Source organism: Streptopelia decaocto (genome assembly GCF_964273445.1).
Source record: "Streptopelia decaocto genome assembly, chromosome: 12".
In the NCBI taxonomy this organism is placed as follows: Eukaryota; Metazoa; Chordata; class Aves; order Columbiformes; family Columbidae; genus Streptopelia; species Streptopelia decaocto.
The window spans coordinates 9,346,675-9,367,392 of NC_138667.1; the positions used below are offsets into that span (position 1 = coordinate 9,346,675).

General features: G+C 37.2%; 1 protein-coding gene across 3 annotated transcripts in view; it reads right to left on the reverse strand.

The window, feature by feature from the left end:
- Positions 1 to 502: 502 nt before the first annotated feature.
- SMAD5 (SMAD family member 5) overlaps positions 503 to 20,718 on the reverse strand; it is a 29,584-nt gene continuing 9,368 nt past the window's right edge. For 2 of the 3 annotated variants that reach the window (XM_082063645.1, XM_082063644.1), the window contains exons 2-7: positions 11,835 to 12,442; positions 10,339 to 10,590; positions 9,031 to 9,150; positions 8,182 to 8,403; positions 5,484 to 5,740; positions 503 to 4,581 (exon numbers count right to left, since the gene is read on the reverse strand). In XM_082063645.1, the coding sequence (XP_081919771.1) occupies positions 4,438 to 4,581; positions 5,484 to 5,740; positions 8,182 to 8,403; positions 9,031 to 9,150; positions 10,339 to 10,590; positions 11,835 to 12,237 (1,398 nt within the window). In that variant the 5' untranslated portion in view covers positions 12,238 to 12,442 and the 3' untranslated portion in view covers positions 503 to 4,437. Of the gene's footprint in view, positions 4,582 to 5,483; positions 5,741 to 8,181; positions 8,404 to 9,030; positions 9,151 to 10,338; positions 10,591 to 11,834; positions 12,443 to 13,294; positions 13,348 to 20,718 lie in introns of those variants that run through there. The other variant, XM_082063646.1, reaches the window with a different exon arrangement.

Sequence of the window (20,718 nt, forward strand, 5' to 3'; positions counted from 1 at the left end):
AGAGCTATTCGAACAGCCGTCATTTCCATGCAAAGGCTACCACTCATCAGTTTAAAGCTCTACACATTGAGACACGATGACAGTCGTTTAAAAACGGTGTGATAAACCACAAGGCTAAAAAAACCCAAACACAATAATCAGTGTTGCTGAAATCTTACCCTTTTTTTTTTGGTATTACTGACACTTTTTTTTATAAATACCAGCAAATTGATATTGTTACTGTAACTAGAGGTTTTGACTGGCTGCATTCTACAAGCCCCACAAAAGAAGACTCTTAAATTAGTTCAATAATTTAATCTCTGCCTCTGTGAGCACTGCAGCTTTTGCATCACCCAAGAGCGATAGAAAACTACTTTTAAAATTACAAGACCACATTTGTACGAGGAGGAATCTGTACATGGTAAGGCATCAGTGTACAGTGTTACAAGAACTCATAAACCAACTTTTGTAAATAAATATTTGAGACGTACTCAGTTATAGATAAAGGAAATCAGAAAAAAACTGTGGGTTGTTTTGTTTTGTTTATTGAAATACGAGCAGCAGTATGCAAAAAATATCTTTAAAAACATAACATAGCAAAACCTAGTAATTTTAAAATTAACAAAATAAAAAGACGTTTAGAGTTAAATGAAAAAAAAAAAACTCATTGCTAGAACTGTGTTTCCTACAATGTAAACAAAAGCATAAAGGTTATGCTTGCAACAAACACAGAAGCAGGTTTATGGAGCAGCACAATAAAGCAACATTATGTTGTAATCTGATGGTTTGGTCTATTGATTTGAATTCAGAATGGGTTACCTGGTTACCTTCCTAAACAGAAACTTCACAACTACAAGAAAAAAAAAGTGTCATGTCTTTTGAAGTAAAACATTTAGAAAAGGTTTTGTTTTGTTGTTTGGTGTTTCTTTCCTAAAAACCATCACTAGCAACACTTTGAGCAACCAAAACAATATCCTGGGAAAAAAATACTATTTCAAACTAGGGAGAAAGCCTGACACAGTTTAAAATTCTCTAGATTTACACTGTGAGAGTATCTGCCCAAGAATATTCAAATTTCACATTGGAATACTGTGGGGGAGAAAAAATAAAATCATAGCTTCAAGCAAAACCCAAAAGAACTCCAGTATTTTAAACAATTCTATACCAAATCATAACACATGGGCTGGTTCACTATTCTTTTGACTAATAGGCTGTTTGTTCTGTTAGATTTGTCTCTCATCAGTCAGTCATACTAGAAAGCTTTACTTTGGTCCTATTGATACTACAAATCAGTGTCATCCCTTCATTTACAACTACTTCAGGCCTAACGTAATTAAATGAACGTAGTACTTACACAAGGCACCGGATTGACCGCCAGCAAGACTAAAGTCCTCTAAGGAAGAATATCCCAGCTACCACCTTATCTTAGTGACTGTAACAGCAAACCCAGAAAGAACTTCAGTACGTGCCCGTTCAGACTCTTTGCTGGTATTGCCAAAGCTGTTCGTTAATGCTCTGGTTGGTGCAAAGTAGAAAGATGCCCCAAAAGAAGAAAATACACTACGAAAGCCAAAACAGTTTTCATTGAAGAGTAACATTAAATCTAAGCCGGGCTATACTGGGAAGGCTCCATCTTCCACTACCACATTACTGGTTGATTTAATCTCTCCACTCCCCTCCATCTAGATCAAGAAGTGACTTATACACAATTATGCTGCAACAGAGGCAGCACTCACTGCTATTGCTGTACTTAAAACATCACTAGGATCAAATAGTTCTCTTCCAAGTCCTCTGTGCATCAATACCTGAATTTTGTACCAGCATGTACACGTGATTAGAAATACCATGAACCAGTAGCACACAAAATTTGCTAACTAGAAAGTTTTCAAAAAGTTCTACTTAAAAGGAAAAGTAGAACATAGACAAGCCTCCTGGGTCTGCTCCTGCAAGCCTACCCTGGCAAAATCAGCACTCACACAGATATTCCCAGCGTGTATGTATTACAGTTCAAGAATATGTACAGAAGGAAAAAAAAAAATGACGGAGAACTTCAATGACAGCATCAGAAGTGGCTTAACTGGATATTATTGCAGAAATTATGGTTCAGTGCCTGGGTAGCCAATCTAAGCACAATACCAGCACTGAGCACCAGCCTGGCTCAGGAACACCCACTTCAGCACCCGGCCTTGAGTCATTTCATTGGCCACTTCTAAACATGCAAGTGAACAGACACAAAGCCAGGTGAAAAACATTTTGGATAAAGTAAAATCTTGTACCTACAACTTCGATCTTTCCTTAATCCAATGTGCCATGACATTTATTATAAAAGCTAGTAAAGGAAAAAAAAAAAATCCTGTAGTGTCAAATACATATATGCAGCAAATTGACTGAAAGTCAGGCCTGGGGAAAAGAAAATAGAAGCCTGATCTTAGGCAACTTATCGTATCAAAAGAACAATCTGCAGGTTGGAGTTCCAAAGAATGAAAGAGAAGACCCCAAAGGTGAGTGGCAAATAATGGTATTTCCCTTGTTTGTTTTTAAACACACTCAAGAAACTGCTTAAAAAAAAAAAAACAAAGTAACAAAACACAAAACACCAAGTAATACAGAAATTCCTGTACAAGAGAACATTACTGTTCTGCAGAAGTATTACAGTTTATTCCTTTAAGGCATTTCATAAGAAGCATTTTAACGACACGTAAACAACTTTATTCCTTTAAGATCATTTGTTACTTAGGTACCATATGATGCACGATTTCCACATTTGAGCAGAAACTGTCATTCAATAGAAGACACAAGAACTTGTGTAAGCAATCAATATCTCAGGATTGCAGTAATTAACTGCAACACATCTTTTAGTAAGTATTTGCATTTTGGAGTTTTCAGCCTCTCCCCCAAACAATGAACCCTTTTCCGAAGGGCTGTTTGGGAAAAAGAAAAAGGAGGGAGGGAAGTTAAAAAATAGATCATTTTCTGCATGCAAATAAATTTTGTATATACTTCACTTCTAATTCTCTTAGAATGTTTCTTTCAGCCTCCTTTCTTATTATTTAGAGGGGAAAAATATGCATACATTATTTAACTGATTTCTTTTAGTGTTTAGTAGAGTGTTTAAATTCTCTACTGAGTAATACAACAGCACAGGCAACAGGATTCTTTACATGTGAGAGAGAAATTTCATCATCATATTAATGCAGTCCTTCCACCCCATAAAGCTGCCAACTACAGTTACAAGTCTTCTGATCGAACACCTGCCACCAGGGACAGGATCAAGACCACTGTTTCATGTAGGCTACAAAGAAGTGATTACTTTTGGTCATTACCAACAGGTCTGTATTAAGTTACATGATCTGGAAGTAAAAGCTTCTGCATTCAGTTACTAATTTGCTAAGCCACTCACAGTCTTCAAAGAGACTCAAACTCATACTGAAAGTGAATTAAATACAGTGTAATCACTAATACTGCGTAATGTCTACTGAGAGATTAAAAGGCCTAACACAGATCAATTCCAGACAGGTAAAATAAACAGCTAGAACACCAAAAAGAAAACAACAAAAAACTTATTCCTTCCAAAAAGTAGCAAGCACTGCCATTTACAAATAGTAGTGTTTATGTTAAAATAGAGAAGGGTACCTAAAAAGAAATACCCTTGGCAACCAAATCCAAATGGCATGAGTGTAAATCAAAGCAAAACAAGAATTACTACTCCAGAAACGTGCAAGGTGTTTACCTTGTATGAATTACTATTTAAAATGGTGGTTAAAAGAGCTATTACAAAACTGAAGTGGGAAAAGGCTAAGAACTGCTATTCTGTATTAATATACAGTGTGTTTATGACAGCATTTTCCAATAGACAATACAAGTGTTTTTACACCACTCCAATATTTGTAAAAAGTATATTTCACGTGTACACTTAAAAAAAAAAAAAAATCACATTGTTCAATCTGAGGCGAATTAGCCCTAATAAAGTCTAATTTTGCTTATGACAGATGTCAACCTTAAGATGTTAAACAACTACACTAAAAATACAGCTTGCCAGCTGGAGCTGCACATGTTCAGACAGTTTCATAAACTTAAAAAGAAAATCCCAAACTATGATACGTATTTATTTTCTGAAGTCAGTCTTCATAATTCTTGTCCCTACAGGACAAAATGAAAAAAATTTTCCAGTTAAGACATATGCCTGTTTAAGTTCTACTTGAAGGAGGGGAAAAGTGTTCTGAATTTTTCAATAGACTTTTTTCCCTTAGGGCTCAACTGTCACTTAAGCATCACAAGAACAAATTGAAATGTAAAACTGATTAGCTATACACAATGGAATTGGTCACAAAGGGATTTAAAAAAAAATAGTTAAACCGTAAGATCCATTCTCCATATAGCTCACAGTATCCACACTGGAAGTTTCTCTATAATTAGAATAAGTTCACTAAAAATAAGGCTGAAGACAGAACTTCAGCACTATGAAACAGACGAGATGGGATTAAGAGGAGAACCCATTTGCGTAAGTACTTTATCCAGCCACTGGAGGGGCCCATGAAGATGAATTTCTATCCAGCACGGGGTGCTTGTAACATCTTGTCGGTGATATTCGGCTCCCCAGCCCTATAAAAACGAACAAAGTGTTATCCGGCAAGTTGAGAACATGCTTGTCTTTCAAAATAACTGTACTAACAAGAAGCAGGAAATCACGTTTTAAGATCCTTCTCTCAAGGTAACTCACAATCTAGCAACAGTTCTTATCTAACTGGAAAAAAGGAGGGTGGGAAGAAGCGGCAGGGAGGCTGCACCAGAAGCCTGAACCGAGACTTGTCTGCACTACACAAGCTGCTCTGTGGAGCTCACTGCTGACTGGAGAATGACCCCTGGCTATGGCCACATCTCTCTTCTGCTTCTCCCTCCTCCTCCTCCACACTCCTTTACCGAGCAGCATTTATCATAGCTGACAAAACAAACAAGACATCTTTTGGGCAAGACATAAACCCCTGGTAAGGTCCAAGCCTAGGCTCCATGCTACATCTGAAACAGACAGCATCTTGATTGAACAACACTGAGAAAACATAACTGTATGAATAGCAGCATAAATTCAAATTGTATTTTTTCCATTGTCAATTTTTAAACAATATTAATATCTTTGAAGGGGTTGCAATTTTTCCTGCAATCACTTACACTCCTCTCTATTCACATTCTTTTAGTGGTCTTGTAGTTCACTTTGTTCCTTCAAATTTAGAGCATGAGCTCAAATCTCCATTAATAAAATTATAGCAACCACAATGATTAAATCCCTGTCCTGAATACTGAAGTAACTAAATACACAGCTAACATTCAATATAGCAATCTGTGCTTTTACTGTCTTGCATTGATTTCCCTCCTCCCAAATTAACCATTTTCATTGAGAACCACATCAGGTCAGAATAGCTTTGCTGCATTGTTTCAGTGCTAATGTAATTACTGCTGAATACTCAAATCCACAATAAATTTAAATGCCCCCTAAATAATTTGTTTACCTTTACAAAACTCATTCGAATGGTGCACATCTTGGTGAGCTCATATACTGCTTCAAACCCATGGTTGACAGACTGAGCTAAAAGCTGAGCAAACTCCTGGTTGTTGAAAATTTTCAGGCTGCATCCGCTAGGAATCTTGCACACAGTTGTTGGATGAAAGCCGTGGTGGTAGTTGCAGTTCCTGCTCTGTACAAATATGCTGCTGTCACTTAAACACTCAGCATAGACTTCTCCACCAACATAGTAGAGATGAACTCCTTGAAAGCAAAGATAAAAACATTTCAAATTGTTTTTTCCTAGGAGTACTTCATACAGCTCCCTTGAAATCAGAGACAAAGTAAATTTTCTGTTTGAAGAGCTTCACAGGAAAGCTCTTTAGCCCACACGAGAACATATTTTCTCATTTCAAATGCAGTAGGTCTCATTATACATCAGCCACTAGATGTCCTCCTCTCATCAATTACAGAATAGAATGAAAAAACTACTGTCACAAGTCAAGGTATTTTCCTAGAGAACTTATGGGGATTTTAAAACTCCAGTTTTATAAAACTGTTAGCTTCTGCCTATGACAATTCCAACAGAAATCAAAGTGCCTAAGAGAAGAGGCTGTGACAGACACGAACGAGAAAGTATATCCATGGTCTGCTCAGATTTTTAACGTATTTTATCAGGCAAAAGAAGAGTTAAGTCCATTTAGTTGCACAACTTAAATACCATCAGGCTTTACAGACCTTAAAAATCAGAGCTCCTAGATTTATCACATCTGCTTGGATTCAGCTATGCACATGAGCTATTCCCTCCCTTCATGTTCTGAAGCCAATATTACACTACATCTGAATAAAAATTAATATATAAAAGCGGTTGATCGTTTCAGGATCCCAACACGGATTCTCACACTCCTATTTTGGTTGACATTCTCACCTCCTTACTCCAGAGCTTCTCCCTTTCCCCCACCCACCATTATGTGGTTGGGATACAGTTCAGTTTGACACATCTTCCTGCAACACCCTGAGAATCCCCTGCAGACTATCCCATGGTTTGCCAGATGAGGCTGCAGCACCTCAACAGGTGCCAGCTGATCTTTCAGACAGCAGCACAGAACATTGTTAGATCCACTTGAGACTAAGGTAGGATGAAGGTTACACAGAGGAACCACTGGCTTCATCAACTATAAGTGGCTGTTAGAATATCTGAGGAGGGCAAGAATACATTTTCACAACACAACCCTATTTCTTTAAAAAGACAGGGACCACAATGTGCTAGCTAACCTGTTTTGAGGAAAGACCTGTGAGACCTCTGAACAGGGGAACTGGATAATATAGCAGTTTGAGAAGAAAACAGACATTTAAAAAATAATCCAACGCACAATCGGAAGTCATGCTTGCAATGAAACGCTTCTACAGAAAAAAAAAATGAGGAAATAGGATTGAGTAGTTTTAAGGAGGAAAACAACTCAGACTTGCCAAACAAAAGCCATAAATAAACATTTATCCCAAAACAAACTGTTCTCAGAACTGTTACCATAAAGCAAAGTTTTAGTTTAATAATTAGTATTAGAGATGTAGATATTTTAGAGCTCATTGCAATCAACACTATTCTACAACATGATGTTGGCTCTTGGTTACATTTCTGACCTTCGGTGGATGCACAAGATTCCTCTGCTAGTACCACTGAAAGGGGCAAGCCCAAACAAAAGAACTTGAGAAAACTATTCACAATAAACAATAATAAATTTTCTTGGACAACAGAATTGCAGAGCCAAGTTTCCACCAGATATTAATATCTTGTGGTCTACAGATTATCTACAAAACTTTGCCATATTTATAGCAGTTTCTAATTAAAAGACTGATAAGTGACAGGTGTTCAAGAGATATAACAAGCAACAGGAACTTTCATTAAAAAAAAAACAACTCAAGACCAACTGTACCAAATTATTTTAGGTGTTAAAAAGGCCTCTAGACATGTGCAATGCAAACAGGGGTCTCTTTTCAGGACTTAGTTACAAAAAAGGAGATATTCAGGAAGAGTACTACATTTTAAGATAATTCAAGCACATTCCAAAGATGAAAACCACGCACCTAGTTGTGCTATCAGCCAAACAGCACTAGAAGATCTTGCAAAACCTGTTGTCTTCAGGAATCCCTCCCACACACATACACACCCCCTGGATTCACTCAGACAAATCAGCCCTTGCAGTTTTGCATTAGCACTTCAAAGTCCTGCTGCCAACTCATGCAAGATATTTGAAGACACTGTAGACCACAGTGTATTACCTTGCATAAACAACAAAACGAAAAAAAAAATCTTTGATATACTGTAAAGTGGTATGGAGAATTTGATTTAAGCAGCAGCTATAACATAGAAAATTAGAAGTCCTGCAATATGTTTCTTGGTGCTGAAACACAAAATTCTACATAAAGACTATCCTTAACCATAACAAACAAGCCCCTATAACAATATAGGTCGGTAAGGAAGAGGTAGTATTTAATCTCCTACATTAGTGCCAAAGAAAAACGCATGCAATTCCTAGACTAATTAGAATCAAACTATGTCTAAGTCAATTGCCTTCAGATGCTGAAGAGGTAGACAAGAATAGCAGCAGTAATCTGTGATATATTAGCTGAGAATAATCATTGCAGTATAGAGGAACTGAAATAAAACCAAGAACTTAAGCGTGTGTAACACAACCAGGCTTTACCTTTTCCAATATGTCGTCTAGTGTTCTCGATTGTTGAGTTGCGATTAACATTTGAGAGCAAACCTAAGCAGAACCTGTTCTTATTATTGGAGGGATCTGTAAACCCATCTACTAAGACACTTGTAGAAGATGCATGAAAAGCCTCCCCAACACGATTATTTAATTCATAATACACAATCGAACACCAGTGTTTGGGTTCTTCATAGGCAACAGGCTGAACATCTGAAAATAAGCAAAATGGAAATACCAGTTTACATAAATGTTAAAATATTAACTCTAAGAACTGTAAAGCAGGCCTTCTAAACTATCAACAGATAACTAACAGCTTAGTCAACAGTTATGATGGGCAAGAACAGTCCTGATTAAGATCTTAATGATTTTTACTTTCATGCATTTTTAGCTAGTCCACTGATTTTATAATTACTTTCCTATTTTAAGCCTGATTTTAAACAACAACAAAAAACTACAAAAAAAATAGAGATGACTGTGACATCAGGTGAAACATGATTCTTCTGCCCACTTCTAAAAAAACCTGTTTTAATTGCTATTTTGAGACTCAATTTTCACAGCCTTTGTGTATATACAATTCTAACAGCAGGCAAAAGTAGCAGAAAAGACTAATTCTGGAAAAAAAAAATTCACACTGTGCACCTGAGGCTTTAAAAACAAGAGATGCAAATAAACAAGTTTTATTTCTCAATTCTTCCTGTTGTAGCCCCAGTTTGCCTTGGAGGACACTTCCACTTGTCAATAAATTCTACTGGGCCATTTGAAGTTATTTGTTCAAATTGAGTCATGAGTTTTAAGAAGTCAAACTACATTAATCTTATACCATACTATACAACTTACCTCTGGTAGATATATTTGGCATAATTTGAGGGATCATTGTATTGCTCGTGTCCATAGACTGAGAATTATCCTGCCCCATTTGGTCATCTGGCGGCATATATGCAGGAGGTGGAGTATCAGCTACAAACATGGAAAAATAAGAATAAACCAGAATAAACCTCAATTTACTATACTTATTTGTTCATTCTACAGTTGTAAACACACAAAAATACTCTTGAACAAGAGACATTAAAACTTTTGGAGCCATTTTCAAAGTAATCTAAAGACAACCCAGCCAAGTGTCTTTACAGTAACCTCCTTCAACAGCTGGATTCTTACTTATGTGGCTAAAACCAAGATCAGACACTTTGAGGAAAACTAAGAGATGTACTTTTTTCTTTTGGTCATTTTTTTAGCTGCAGTCCTGCAGCTGGCCAAGACAGCTATAGTTCCCACTTTTTCCACACAAACATCAGCTTTCTTACCTACCCTCTTCTCTTTGTTCAAAAAGAAAGAAGTAGTAGAAGAGAGAACTGTATTTGCTGTAGCATAACAAAGCCTTAAACCAGGTATTTTTCTGCTGCTTCTGTAGGCTGAGTTCATTATAAAAGTGTGGATCTCTGCATTCTTCCATTCAGCACAACAGTCAGTGTACCAACACGCTATTAACCCCTATTTCGGAAATTCCCTCCACATACATGAATGCATCTGTCCCAGTGATCACAGTCCTTATCCGGGAGGGACACCCCACTTAACGGACACTCTTTTTGCAGCACTGGGCAACCAGAAAGAACAAAGATGAGGTCACTGTGCTACTGGAAAAACAAATTATTTATTAACTTCTTTGCTTTATAAACCACACCAACAACCAGACAAACTCAATAAGACTTCTTTCCTTTGCCCCTTCATTTTTTTTCCCCTACTTTCACCCAAATCTGTTGAAGTTCCTACCAAAACTTTGCTCTGTTTTTTCCAGTGAAAGGCCACATGTGTCTTTATTCAGAGAAAGACACCAATGAACTTCTTCCTCAGTCTCCTACATCTGCTCTCCTTTCAGTGCCAGATATTCTTCCGAAGTATGTATCAGGTATTCTACATTGAAGCTGTGCAAAATAACTCACCACTATGGTATCCATGACAAAAAACATTTGGAAAAATTAAACTATAACAATTAACTCTGACCAGTGACAAAGCTAGGAAGAAAACCCCTCAAGATGCAAATGGAAAAGCAATTTATTGCAAGTTATCACAAATTCCTGAGGTAGTATGTCACAATGGCATGTAACATCTCAATTATTTTTATGGAGCTGACATTTAGGCTTTACTTACCGGGTAGCTGAAATGGGCTAGATGGTCCAGAGCTAGCTGGGGAGCTGGGGTAAGTGCTGCTGGCTGGAGAAGGCGGATAGGGACTGTTCGGTGAAATGGAAAATGGAGTGCTGTTGGGCTGCTGGAAAGAATCTGGAAATGTCGCGTTGTGTGGCATATGTGGTTCATTGTGGCTTAGGTTCCTGAACTGAACTAGTAGACTGTGCTGTGGATTGAATTCACTATGTCTAGGCACTAACACTGGAGGTAGAACTGAAAAAACAAACCAGAAAACAGAGAAACTTCCATTAAAAACTGAGATAGAACAGATACAAATAATGTGCTATTCTGCTCATCATGAAAATTTCAACACTAGGTGAGGTGGAAAGGGCAGTATTCATCTGTCATGCCTTTACTCCATCCTCTCTATTTTTTTACATTATGCTTCAGGGAAGACTCAATCTTTACTCTTGCAAAAATCAGAGCAAAACCACACTTAATATCTCACGCTATTGGAAGTAGATTTTTGCCTGTGGGGTTTTTGGTTTTGATTTTTTGTGGGGTTTTTTGTGTGTTTTTGTTTGTTTTTAAATGCCACGTAGCATGTACCCAAGTACTGATTTAGATGTTCCAAACCCACTGTATGTGTACATTATCAAATCAATAAAAATGGAAATACAGTCTATCTTACTATAGTCAAACTATATAGTTACATGTAGTCACTTTCACTGAGGAAAAATAAAATCTATACAACAATATGTAACTATTGCTAAGCTGAAGTTTTAACTTTCAAATTCAAGAGTGTTGGAGTCTGGAATTCAAGTGCTACAGTAGAGCACTTGAGCACTAGAGCTGGTTGCAGTAGAACTGCAACCATTTTGTAGAACAACGGAAGCAACTTTTCACTATGTTTTCCAGAGCAACATAATTCATCTCTCCCACTCATAACCACAATCCTCCTTACCTTCTCCCATGGCAACATGCCTTAACAGCAGCCTTGTTACCTGACACAAATTTGGTACGTACCTTGTTCTAACTGATCATCACTCAGTTCTGTTCAGCGCTTCTGCCTGCTAATGGGAAATGAAGTGGGGAACACTGCACCCTAGAATTTTTTTTTAAATCTCCTCAATTCATGTAACTCATTGATTAAATATTAAGCCTCTGAAAGAAGGCTACCAACCTCCTTGTAAGGACTGAGGTTTTTAAACAAGTTTCTCAAAGAAAGTAAAGTCTTCTGATTACTATTTTCCTATTTTCTTATGAATGAGGACTTTGCTACCAACTTTAAGGGTAGCAAGTTTAAGAAATTGTGGTAAATCACACTTTTCCCACAAAAGAAAAACAGCTGGTACAGAATGGACAACACACCTCCGCAAAACCCCACTAGAAAAGTACACATTGAACATTCCTCTTCCAAACTCTCCCATACACCACATATAACTTGTTATACAGTACTGGAGGAGGATAAGGGAGCGAACAAGAGGAGATTTTGTTCAGTTTTTAGATAGACATACCTGGGCTTTCCACCCTCTTATAGTGGTATGGATTGATGCAGACTTCCTTCTGTTTAGATCCAAAAGGAAATTCACAAATATCCAATGGCTTCAGCTCATGATGGCTTTGTAGATCTGGCCAACGCCAAACACGACAGTAAATTACATGGGGAAGGCCTTTCCGGTGAGAAACTTGAAGTCGTCCATCTAAAGAGCGGGGGATAGTAACACACTTGCTAGGCTGTCCTGGACTGCTCAAGGCTCTCTCCAGTTCTTCCATAGCACCCTTTTTCTTTTTCAGCTTTTTTACCAAAGCATCAACAGCTTTTTCTGCCCATTTTTCCTCTTCATCTCCTTGTTTCCAGCCCAACAGACGCTTTACAGCTGGGCTAGTAAAGGAGAACAAACTGGCCATTGACGTCATTTGACACAAGTCTTCAAAGTTTGTTATGTTTTGTCTGGTTTGGTTTTGGTTTTGTTTATTTGTTTTTTCAAATGAATGTCAGTGTATACCAAAAGCAGTTATTGCCATAGATGAGGTGTATTATTTCTTGGAGGCTGACGAATGAACATATAGATGCCAGTGACGTCTTCACATCAAAAATAATGATTGAATCTTTTTAGTAGAACTAAATTGGAAGAAAAGTTAACAAGTAATTAGTAAACAAGAATGTGGTAAAACAAAAGGGTAGATATTAAAAGAACACCTGTTTCAACCCTAGCCATTGCACCTGATTCTGTTTCAAAACAGAATCCCAGAACTACTAGGACCTGATCCCAAAGCTAAATAAAGTAAAATGTGATCGAAGTCCCCAGTTCTTGCGTTACTGATTAGCGGGAAAAGTATAGTCAAGGGACAGCACAGTTTCCGTTAAAAACGTGCCTTAAATCTGCATGTTTCCTTCAGAAGACAGGCTTGGAGAATATGCTTTGAAATTGGTATTATATCCCTGTCACAGTGCTTCACCAGAAAACATCCACTTGCTTTGAAGAAATAGGGAACAGGCACAGTGGAACCTGGAGTTCCACAGTCAGTACTTCATAGAAGTAGCCAGTTTCTCAAACAGATTTTTATTTCCCAAAAGGAAAATTGCTAAAGCATCTATTTGTTTTTGAGCTCTACTTAGGTACCCTGTATTTTTTGAAAAGTATTAAAAAAGAGAAAGAAACTGTAGATACACAAAGAAAATCAAACAAAAAACAATTAAAAGAATAACCAATAAAAATCTCAAACCAACCCCTCCCCAGCCACTCAAGAAGGTAGTCAACCTTTTCAGCTGTGGCTATTTTTATGTTGCACTTCCTTATATCTTTTAAGAAGAACATTTGAAGCACTGGATATTTTTAGCTTTGGAAAAAAGAAAAAAAACAAACAAACAAAAAAAAAAAAAAAAACAAAAAAAAACCCACACGTTTTCTTTTACCCAGAAAAAGGGGGAGGAGGAGAGAAGGCATGGCAGAGTAAGTAGGAGAAATGTGACCTTTACTACAAACTGCCTCAGAGGGAGAGGAGCAGAACAGAGCTGAGCAGCTCCAACAGTGCTCATGAATGGTGGTGTTTTCTACCACTCCCCAGCTCTAAAGCAAATCCTTCCCCCACCAATTTAAGGAGTAACGATGACAAGAGGAAATGATGTGCTGTGGCAACGAACTGATAAGAACTTGTAAAATCCCTTGTGAATACTAAATAAGCAAGTATAGACAATGAGGAGCTGGCAAAAAGCAAGAGCAGAGCTAAGAGAAAGGATGTCAATAACAAAAGATGCTTCCTCTCTTGCTACAGAGACTGCCAAACAACATTGTCTCTCAACTTTTGACAAACCGTGGTGAATTAGAACACCTAACATACCCCGAGACAACAAATCTGCACATAAGAGAAAAAGGGGGGTGTGTCTGTGTGGGGAGAAAGCAAGATTTAAGTGCCTCTGTATTGCTTCTCTTAGACTGCTACCTTTAATCAAGGGGATCTTTCTTTTCCTCCCATCTTTGATTAAATAAAAATAATCTGATAAGGCTTTTTTAAGTGTCTAGGCACATTTACAAGCTCCCTCAGACATGGGTATTTCCCTGTAACAGAACCATATATCCTCAGCCAAACATACAGCAAACATGCCCTAGACAAAGCACTTACAAAGTCACACGTAATCATCCTAGATTTTCTACTGGGGAGAAGGGAGGTGAGAAGAGCAGATAACAGACTGAAGGACACTCTGCTAAAATGAAGAATGTAAGTTTAAAAACTTATAAACACCCTTTACAGGAAAAATAAAAATCCATTTATTCCATGCAGTAGCTTAATCCTATTGGTACTTATTTGATCATTCAGCTTTGTTTCAATAATACGGAAAAAATGGGAAAAGCAAAACAAACAGAAAAACTGTTTGAAGATCTTTCTTCCTAAGCTCTCATAAGAACAAAATGAATAAAAGAAATTAAAAGAAGTCTCTCACTGCTTCAGTACGTCCTATTGAAAAAAAACAAAACAACCACAAACAAAAAGAAAAACACAACCACAGCACCAATTATATATCACCTTATTTCTTCAGAAATAAAGACATGTCTGCACCTTATGTATAAATTTAGTTCCCTAGAACTATTACACACGAGAACCTTTGCACCCTTCAAAGTAACAGGAAATACATAAAGGGAGATAAACTTGGCCAAGAACTCAGACTAAATTTATTCTTTTACTGGGAATAAAAGTTTACTGTTCTAAAAAGTAAAAGCTGTTTATAGTTGCAATTAACTTCCAAGCCTTGGGTACATTCAATAGCTGTAAGTTATCAGCAGTTGCTCACACCCCTAAAAAAGGAAATGAACCCACCTACAATCTCAGACCAGCAAGAAGACAATTAAAAAGTTCTATTTCTGTCTCTCAGCTCTGCTTTCAAAGAATCTTAAGCATCATCAAGGCAGAAGACACTAGAAATTTCTATAATTAAGTTGAGCTCTAATAAGATTTTAAGAAATGTCTCAACTGTTGCCACCCTGATCTATTCCATCATATCTGCCCCACCTATATCATGCAATCAAGCTTACAGATCTAGGATTCTATTCCATGATCAAGTATTTTGGTTTTTGTTTTTAGTATTTTGAGCACAACGCTAACATGCAACACCTAGGAATGAAATTTTACTGGTTGTACATAACTTCAACATCATTTACCCGCAAGTATGCTTGTGGAATAAACAAGCTAACTAAAAGCAAAGAAAGCTGGAATAGTTCTACTAAAATGATGCATTACACTAACTAGTATTTGTAGGGCAAGCGTCAGAAGAATTTTGATAGAAGATTCTGTCCTATAAACTATGATTTTAGAAAAAATAATCTGCTTGAGTAACATAATTAGCTCTGAAAACTTTACATTAGTCTGAATACCTATCAAGCAAAATGTAGTAGAACAAGTATCCCAGAAGCATTGTAACAGACTTGATCCAAACGGTTGCAACTTCTTAAAGAAAAAAACAAAAAGTTTCCACATTCATGCCTGTCCCATAACCACTGAAAAACAAGATTGTTGAAGTTGAACACTCCAACAGAATTTACTGTAAATTCATTCTGGCCATGCATGAGGCTTTCAAGACTCTTATGCTGAAGTGTATTTTTACCTGTTCAAAACCAGCTTGGGCAAAAAAGAAACTCTGCAACAAACTAAGAGGATTTGAGGCGTACAAACAACACTGAATTTCTCTCATTATGGGCATTTCAGAAGTTAATTCTGGAAGGCAAAAATACTGAAGGTTTACAGCTTTTGCTTTTTTGGAATACAACAAGGTAGTATTAAAAAGATTAATGAACTATTTTTAGGCTAAAAGCATTCCCTTCTTTGGAGCTATTCAGGTAACAAAGCAGTAGGTTCAGGCATTTATCTATACAACAAACCTTTTCATGTAAAAACTGCAACTCTTGTAGGGTTTTAAAATTTCTGAATAAATGGCATCAACTCCATTTAGAACATTTACTTGCATTCAATGTCATCTCAGCATGTAATTTTTGAAAGGTTTCTAACTAACCATGACATCTCCTAGGTACAACTTGACCAGATCATCTATATTTACAATCAAATTCTTCTGAGGCTTTAAAAGTGCACATTATGAGCTGTGATTGCAGTACAACTGTGCATCGCTGTAAGATTTGACCACAGAAACAAATGCTTTAAAGAGTCACATTTTCATTAATAGTGTTGCACAAATTACTCGTATTGTTGCAATTCCAGATGCAGCTGGTAACAACTTTCAGGGGGGTGGGGGGGGAAAGCTTTCTTAAATTTCCTTAAGAGGCAGAGGGTCTAGTATGCATTACCTTCTTCTATTAAGTAACTTTGCAGCTGAGCTACAAGAGAACATCAACTGAAAAACATGTTATTACATTTAGAAAAAATTTACAAATGCTCTTTAAGGAGTGAGTGTAATGCATCACATGGGGTAGCATGAGGGGGTTTTTAATGGATGAATATGAAAGGAAGTAATCTCTCTATCAGAGTTAGACTTTGGGGCAGGCATTATTTATAAATTAAAAGTTCTTGTTATTGACTACAGCAAATGGAAGGAAACTAGTTGTGTGAACAGGTCCATTGTTTGAACCCCTTCTTAATACCTCATCAAGCCAGCTAGATATAAACAAAGTTGGTTAACAGCAGAATTTACAAATTACATTTCATTTGTGAATGATGGGAGAAATACACTTTCTTCTACCTACCATCACCAATTCTAAGGAACTCAAAGACCTTCTGGTTCCTCTTCCAAGATTTTGTTACCCTACTATATTAAACAACCAAATTTAGCAGATTAATTTCATTTGCTATCAAAGATTCTTCCGGCTAAAAGGGCCTAAGTGGGACTCACAGCAGAACAGATCAATATAAAATTATGTGTGGTGTATTTATTTTAACGAGATGCATTTTTTAAGTAAAATGTTCTGCCATTGATTCCAAACTAATTTCCCACCTGCAAAATCTAAATTTAAAGTACTGTTATCCAAGCAGCCCATCACCCCGATTAGTACAGCAATGAATGATGCTTTTCACAAGCATAAGAGTAAAATGGGTAACAACTGCTGGTGTTCATCCTTTCCTACTGTCAATACTAAGCCTATACTGCAAATGTACAAGCACTATTCTTTTCCTGCTTAATTTACTTGTTTGCAAATTAAGTAAGCTTCCTCTAGCATCATACACAATCTGAAACAAGGACCATCCCTACTCATGATTAGAAGCTGCTTTGAGACTCAATTTCATAACATAAACAAACCACCACTTATAAGTAGCTACACAATTGGTAGTTCATTCGAGCTGCTGCAGACTCACAGTTAAAACTGCGTTTTACAGTCAGCTCTTGTGCCTGACTTTATTGCCCCTTCAACTTAGAAATGCTCAAGTATTTTGACTCCATACACACATTAACACATTACACACTCATACAGAAAGCTCAGAAACTTAATTACAGTATAAGACAGCATATCATAGTACCTTCAGTTATCAATATTTTCTTTAAAACTACCTAAAATTACAATCTAGCACATCAATTTCACCTGGGTTTATTAAGGTCCTTCTTTCCTTATAAGTTTCCTGACAGGAATTGTGCAGGATTGTGCTTGGCTTTTATCTGACATTGTAGCCTAGCACAGGGTCCCATGTAATGGCATTCATTAGAGCGTTTTCTTGAGGACAAATACAAAAGAAACATTGGTTCCATAGTTTCTTCATGTATATCAAGGACAAAATAAACCCCAAAGTTACACAGTGGTTAAAGAATTTGGGCAATAAACTCGAAGGGCCTATATGTTCCCTACCATTACCACAGACTTAACAACAACAACAAAAAAAATCTTTCAATTACTCTGTGCAACATCTTACTCAAAGAATATCAACTTTAACTCATCATTTTCCCCTCTTCCCCTTAAGGGCAAGTAAAGATGAAAGGAGATTTTATGAATTATACCAAAAAGGAACTTGTGGTATTTTCATCAGAACTGGGCTTGCATATCCAAATGCACATGCAGTTCACCAAACCTATGATAAATGCTTTAGACTAACACTAGATTTCTTTGCTTCAAACATGCCTTGTAAGGCAATATATTCTAACTAATAATACATGTAAACAAGAACAGAGAAGAATTGTCTGGTCTCCTCACCAATTTTACTAACCGTGACTGCTCTCCAAACAAAAAATTTATTGAAAACTTCAGACATGGCCAAGCACAAGCAGCATGTAACACATCCTACATCGAAGAACTGGCATCAAAGCCATAGAGCCCCGGTTGCAAAAGCGATGTTTCTGTTTTTTTCTCAAAGTCTTCTCAAAAATCACTGTTAAAAAAAATACAAGTGATAATGATTTATGTCACAAAAGAGTTCACTAATAGAACTCCACTGCTTTTCAAAAGCACCCTCACTTCCAGCTGATGCCAAGAAAACCTCAGAAAAAGTGTAACCAAAGGACAAAGTTTTGAATTTGTTTCGCATCATGACAAAATTTGAATTTAACTGTGATACAGAGAAGGGGAGTAAAACCAAACACTTCCTAAGCCTAAAAAAGTTAGTATCTACTTCCTAAGGCATCCACTTAGAACACAAAAAATCCAGTGCTCACAGTGGCCCCAGCCTCTGCAACAACTCTAATTACTGAGCAATTAGCTTTTGTAGAAGTTCTCAAAAACTACAAATTCCTTCTTAGAACCAAAATCTCTTCCCCTAAGTGTTTTGTCAGAACTGTGCATTTTCTCACACTTCTATTTCAGCTAATTGGCACTTCCCAACAGAAGCATTATGCTGAAAAATGCCATCATCAAGAGCAGTCAGCACATCTGAAAGTCTGCTCTGAAAATGCCTCATATTTTTAAGGTTATTTAAGATCTACTCTAAGCACAGCAGATACCTACAATTTAGCATCTATTTCTTAATTAAAATTACATACAAGAGCATCACCGAATTTCACTAAACATGACAACAAAAGCCTGTGCCTCCAGTGGTAGGTTAGTGGACATGGACAGGCAAGTGGGTGATTAGGAATGGCCTTAGTACACTTGGAGGAAAAAAAAAAAAAAAAAAAGAAAAGAAGAAAAAAAAAAAGACATCTTATACTTTTTCACAAACTCTACGTTAAAAATTAACAAGCTGGACAAAGCCTTCCGAAACTTAGATGCTCGTATGCAAGACTTTAAAGAATAAGACCCTAAATACTGCCACTGAAAATGTGAATTGACAACAAGATGTGTAACCTGAAAGCAGGGACTGGACAGACTTTCCTAAAGCTCTAAAGGAGGGAAAGAAAAATAAAGATGTATATATGTGTGCATATACACTTCCACTCCAACTGAATTGCATTAAGACTCTGACAAGTTTACAAAAGCTACAGGATTTGGAGGGAACACTGATAATAGTAATTCAGCAAGCTTTTTTTTCCCCCTTCCACAGAATGAATGAATGGCAAAGTATTCTAAATTTGTCAGTTTGTGACATCCACTGACCCAGAATTCAGAGACACTACCTCATAGTTGGTGGATCAGTAGCAGCGATTCTGACAAAGATCCTCTGTCAAGGATGACAGTCCTGGCAGGCTCAACCTTGGTGGTAGGTCAGCAGGGATACAGACTTGGCAGGCAGCGTTCCGCACCTTGCCAACCCACACTGGTCAAGCACGCTGAGGTGCCAGCCAAACTTTTCCACGTGGTCACAGGAACGCAGCTAAAAAGGCCTCCAGAAAACAGTGCAGGAACTTGAACTGCAGCTAATGATAACTGCAAAAGTCTTAAATTAACTGTTCAACTTGCTTTTAACGTGTTATCAAATTTAGCCATGAAATACCTAAAGTGTTCTCAGATCACATAAGAACAAATGTTTTAATTCTGAGCATGAGCTCCTTACATATTGCTGTTAAAAATCATTTAACGATCTTTAAAGAGGAAACATTAATACATTAAAACTAATTTTAGCAAATTTATCCTAGAAGTTAGAAGAATCTTACATTTTAATAAAAAAGAAACAACTGGCAGGGAAGGAAGATACAGGGACATGTACAGAACTGCCACAGTAGTATTTCTGCAGGTATAGAATTCAGCCAACAGCAACAAAAAGAGTTCTTAACTAAAAAGAAAATATAGAGGAAATTAAAAGTGTCCTCTGGAATATTAAAGATCACAACATAATTGGCAAAGATCATTGAATGCACCCAAAAACACAAACTACACTTAATAGAGCTTGAGCACTCCATCTTGAGAGACAGAATTTCTTGCAGCTCTGATAATATTCTATCACCATGAAAACTCCGCACAGGAGATCACCCACTCAAGGTGCAAGATTAAAAACCTGACTTCGTAACAATAACCAAGCAGTACAGGGTCCACAGTTATAGCTCCTTTAGGCTCCATCAGAGGTTAAAACTCCAAACCTCACACAAAAACCAGCCAGCACAGCTGTAGGCAGCATCACGCCCTTCTGCTGTGATCTTCTGTCATCAAGAGAAAGAAATGCAGAGGAAGCTCCTCTTCCTCCTTTCCCCTTTCTCATCCTCATCACAACTGTCCATCCTGGGCTTCCGCTAGGAAAGCTGTCTTTACAAAGTAAGAAAATTCCTCTCTTAAATGTATTTTCTTCACGTTTTAAAGGGAAATAAAGGCTTGGCAAAGGCAGGTAGCCCAATAAGCAAATGGTTTGTTGGAGTTTTGTTTTGTTTTGCAAAAATAAGCACCATTAAGCACTTAGCAGCAATTTCAAGGCCAAGTGAACAAAATTTTAATATCAGAGGTAAGAGCAAACCACTATCAAATGGTAGAGATTAAGACATTAAATCCAACAGCACCCTACACAGACAGGGCATTCTCCAAAGTTACAACACACTAATTATGAACATCTTCAATTAAGTTATTTGCTGCTTCTATTAACTTCCACTACCACCAGCTGCCAACT